Below are 3,579 nucleotides of genomic sequence, written 5' to 3' on the forward strand. Positions count from 1 at the left end.
CCCGGCGCCGCGCCCAGGCGCCCCTCCCCAGCCCCGCCCCGGAGACGCCTCGCTCTTCCCGGTCCGGGGAAACCTGCGCCGGCCGGGCGCGCCCACGTGGCTTCCGCTGGGCAGGGGCGACCCCTAGTGCCCAGGGCGGGCCGCACCGAGCAGGACCGAGCCTTTCCCCTCACACCGTGGAGCCTGGGCTTGGGGCACCCGGGCCTCCGAGCCCGGGCCGCAGGGAAGACCGACGTCTCCGGAGAGCAGAAGAGCATCCCTAGGGTGGTGCTCCAACAAGAGTCTCCACGGGAGACAGGGAACCTGCCGCGCTTCCGTGCTGCTCCGAGGCAAATGGTCCCACAGAGGGAGCGACCCCCACTCATTTGCCATCCTTCCTCCGGGAGCTGGGACCCGCTCGAGGATCCACCCCATCACCACCCCTCCCCTGCCGCTCTCGGCCCCAGGGGAGACAGGCAGTTCTCCCCTGGAAGCCCAGGCCCGCTCCACCTGCCCGCAGCTCTTCTCACGCCCCAGACATGGGTGGGCACAACCAAGGCCAAGGAGAACCCAGCACAGAGGGATGATCCTGGGGTGCTGACCAGTCGCAGCCCTGGCCTGGCTTCCCGCCAGAGCCATTCTCAAGACAAGAGCCAGGGTAGCCAGTGGCAGAGCCACAGGCATCCAGCCTCCCCCGTAGGCCACACTCCCTTGGTTCTCTGGCATCCTAGCATGACTCGCCTGGTTGGCAGCACTTTGTTAATATGGGTTGCCAGAGCTGAGTCACAGCTGTGACCTGCTGCCCTAGCTCGGTTCAGGTACACAGGAGGAAAAGGCAAAACATCAGGGCACACCAGGTAGCACAGAGAGGTGCCAGCCTCTTTGTGGCTCTGTGGTGCCCATGCCAGCCTGCTGACCAGGTCCCCTCCCCTGCACGTGAAAACCAAAGCCTCACACAAATGCCACAACTGAAACCGAAGTTAGGGCAGCTGGGGAGAGTCCCTGGGTGTGCGCAGGAGCCAGCACCAGGACAGCTGCTTCCCAGTAGCACAAATAACTTCCCAGTGTCACCAAAACAAGGGGTGGAGGGAGGGGCCAATATGCAGATATGCAAACAGATGAGGATTGGGGCAGGAACAGGGGCGGGCATGGAGTGCCCTTGGCCAAAGGCTGGGCCAGAGCGCCTCACCAAACACCCAGTCAAGGCTGTTGGCTTTTAGAGAAAACACAGGACGGATGAGGGGATGGGGGCAGCTCAGAGGCTGGGGCTTCCTTGGTTTGAACTGAAAGGGTGAGAGGGTCCAGGTAGGATTGGGGGCATGTCAGTTGCTCCTGCTCCTTGCAACAGTTTCTTCCACAACAGGCAGAAACTTTCTTTCTTTTCTTTTTTCTTCTTTTTTTATTTTTCTTTTTGAGATGGAGTCTCACTCTGTCACCCAGGCTGGAGTGCAGTGGCACGATCTCGGCTCTCTGCAACCTCTGCCTCCCAAGTTCAAGCGATTCTCCTACCTCAGCCTCCTAAGCAGCTGAGATTACAGACACCCGCCACCACCCCTGGCTAATTTTTTGTATTTTACGTTGACGGCGTTTTGCTATGTTGGCCAGGCTGGTCTCGAACTTCTGACCTCAGGTGATTAACTCGCCTCGGCCTTCCAAAGCACTGGGATTACAGGCGTGAGCCACCGCGCCCAGCCTAAACTGTTTCTAAATTGTCAGGGATCATTCACTCAAGCCAAGGGGGAAAGAAACATATTGAGAACAAGAGTTTCCCCCAAGAATAAAGGAGACCCCCCCCCACACCAACTCCACCTCCTCCACTTGGATTGTACTGCCACCCAGTGCCTCTTGCTGTCCCTCCCTTCTCCCTCCTATCACGCGTCCCTCTGCCTCCAGCCATTGATTTCTGGAAGACTCCTGAAACACCTGAGTCAGTTCCCCCTTCCCTGCCAAATTAGGAAGCAGGGATTCAAGTGGGGTCTTACCCTGAGAGGAAGCAATGGCCCCGCAGCTATTCAGCCTGAAAACAAGTGCTGCACCAGGCTATGTCGGCATGTGGAGATGACCAAGATGCTGTCTTTGGGGGAAGCTGGTGTGGCTGAAACCCCAATGGGGCAGTCTGCAGATTCCCCGGCCCCAGACTGCAGGTCTCTGTTCCCCACACTGTTCCAGGCACTGTGGCCATGTGGGTGGCTGGCCCTCAGGGCTGGGGTGGGAGAAGACAGAGCGGCAGTGCCATGCCCCCTGTGACAGACCCCACAGTCTGCTGCGGCCCTCCGGCCTGAAACATCTTCTTGCCTTCCAGATTCGGAGTTGGGAGATGGAAATGAAGGCGGCGTTTCTCAAAGCCGGGTCGTCTAGCAAGGAAGCCAACCATGGAGCTCGGCGGAGCCCTCTCCCGCCAGCCCTTCTTTCTGCATCCCCAAGTGCCTCCCTTCCTCCTCTTCTTTACTGAAACTGAAACCAAGTGTTCACAGTTAGCATTTTCACCTTGTGCCACTCTCTTTTGGGGTCTGCCTTGAGCATCTATGGGCAGCCACAGCGACTAGTCTAGTCCCAGACAGCGCAGGTCAAGCAGCCTGGGACTGTGGAGCCCCTGGCAGGCTGGCCTGCTGCTGCCCCCTTAGCCCAGAAGCCCAAGAGGACCCGGAAGCCCTGCCAGGTCCAGTGGCCTGGGGTCCCACTGCTGAGGGCGCCTGCCAGGTCTCACTCCACCCTGAGTGGACTCGAGCCATGTATTCATTCAGTAAACTGACTTTATTGTCCCAATTTTGTTCATGCTTATTTCACTTGCCTTGGTCAGAGGCCGAGGGTCTCAAGTTGGAGGAAGAGGGAAGCATTTCTCACAGTCCCCACCTCACCTCCACTTCTCCCTCGCTCCCGCCATCACTGGGGATGCTACATCCTGGGCCCCCATGGGCTGGGGCAGGCTGGATGGTGGCTGCCCCTGTAGTACCCACTTAGGACGCAGTTGGGGTGTGGACTCCACACTTTTTTTCCTAATTGCATCTTAGGACCCAAAGACAAAGTCAGGACTTGGGGTGAAAGGTCAGAGGGTTAGTGAGAAAATTGTGTGCATGAGTGTATTTGAGTACGTGTGTGTGTATGAGAGAGAGAGGGAGAAACAAAGTTAAGCCAAAAAATAATAAAAGGACTGGACGTGGTGGCTCACACTTGTAATCCCAGCATTTTGCGAAGCTGAGAAGGATGGATCATTTGAGGTCAGGACTTGGAGACCAGCCTGGCCAACATGGCAAAACCCCGTGTCTACTAAAAATACCAAAAAAAAAATTAGCTGGGCGTGGTGGTGGACACCTGTAGTCCCAGCTACTTGGGAGGTAGAGGTTGCAGTGAGCTGAGATCACGCCACTGCACTCCAGCCTGGGCAACAAAGCAAAACTCCATATGAAAAATAAATAAATAAATAAATAAATAAATAAATAAATAAAAGGGCCAGGTATGGTGGCTCTTGTCTGTAATCTCAGCACTTTGGGAGACCAAGGCAGGCAGACCACTTGAGCCCAGAAATTTGAGATAAGTCTGGGTCATAGCAAGACCGTCTCCACAGAAAAAATAAAAAAATTAGCCATGTGTAGTGGCACG

At 56.6% G+C, this 3,579-nt stretch overlaps 1 protein-coding gene across 6 annotated transcripts in view; it reads left to right on the top strand.

Moving 5' to 3' along the window:
• MARCHF10 (membrane associated ring-CH-type finger 10) overlaps positions 1 to 2,745 on the top strand; it is a 112,275-nt gene extending 109,530 nt beyond the window's left edge. For all 6 annotated transcript variants that reach the window (XM_017882953.1, XM_017882952.1, XM_017882954.1 and 3 more), the window contains one exon: positions 2,282 to 2,745. In XM_017882953.1, the coding sequence (XP_017738442.1) occupies positions 2,282 to 2,337 (56 nt within the window). In that variant the 3' untranslated portion in view covers positions 2,338 to 2,745. The remainder of the gene's footprint in view (positions 1 to 2,281) is intronic.
• Positions 2,746 to 3,579: the final 834 nt, after the last annotated feature.

The sequence above is a fragment of the Rhinopithecus bieti genome, unplaced genomic scaffold (genome assembly GCF_001698545.2).
Source record: "Rhinopithecus bieti isolate Rb0 unplaced genomic scaffold, ASM169854v2 scaffold_12928, whole genome shotgun sequence".
Classification (NCBI taxonomy): domain Eukaryota; kingdom Metazoa; phylum Chordata; class Mammalia; order Primates; family Cercopithecidae; genus Rhinopithecus; species Rhinopithecus bieti.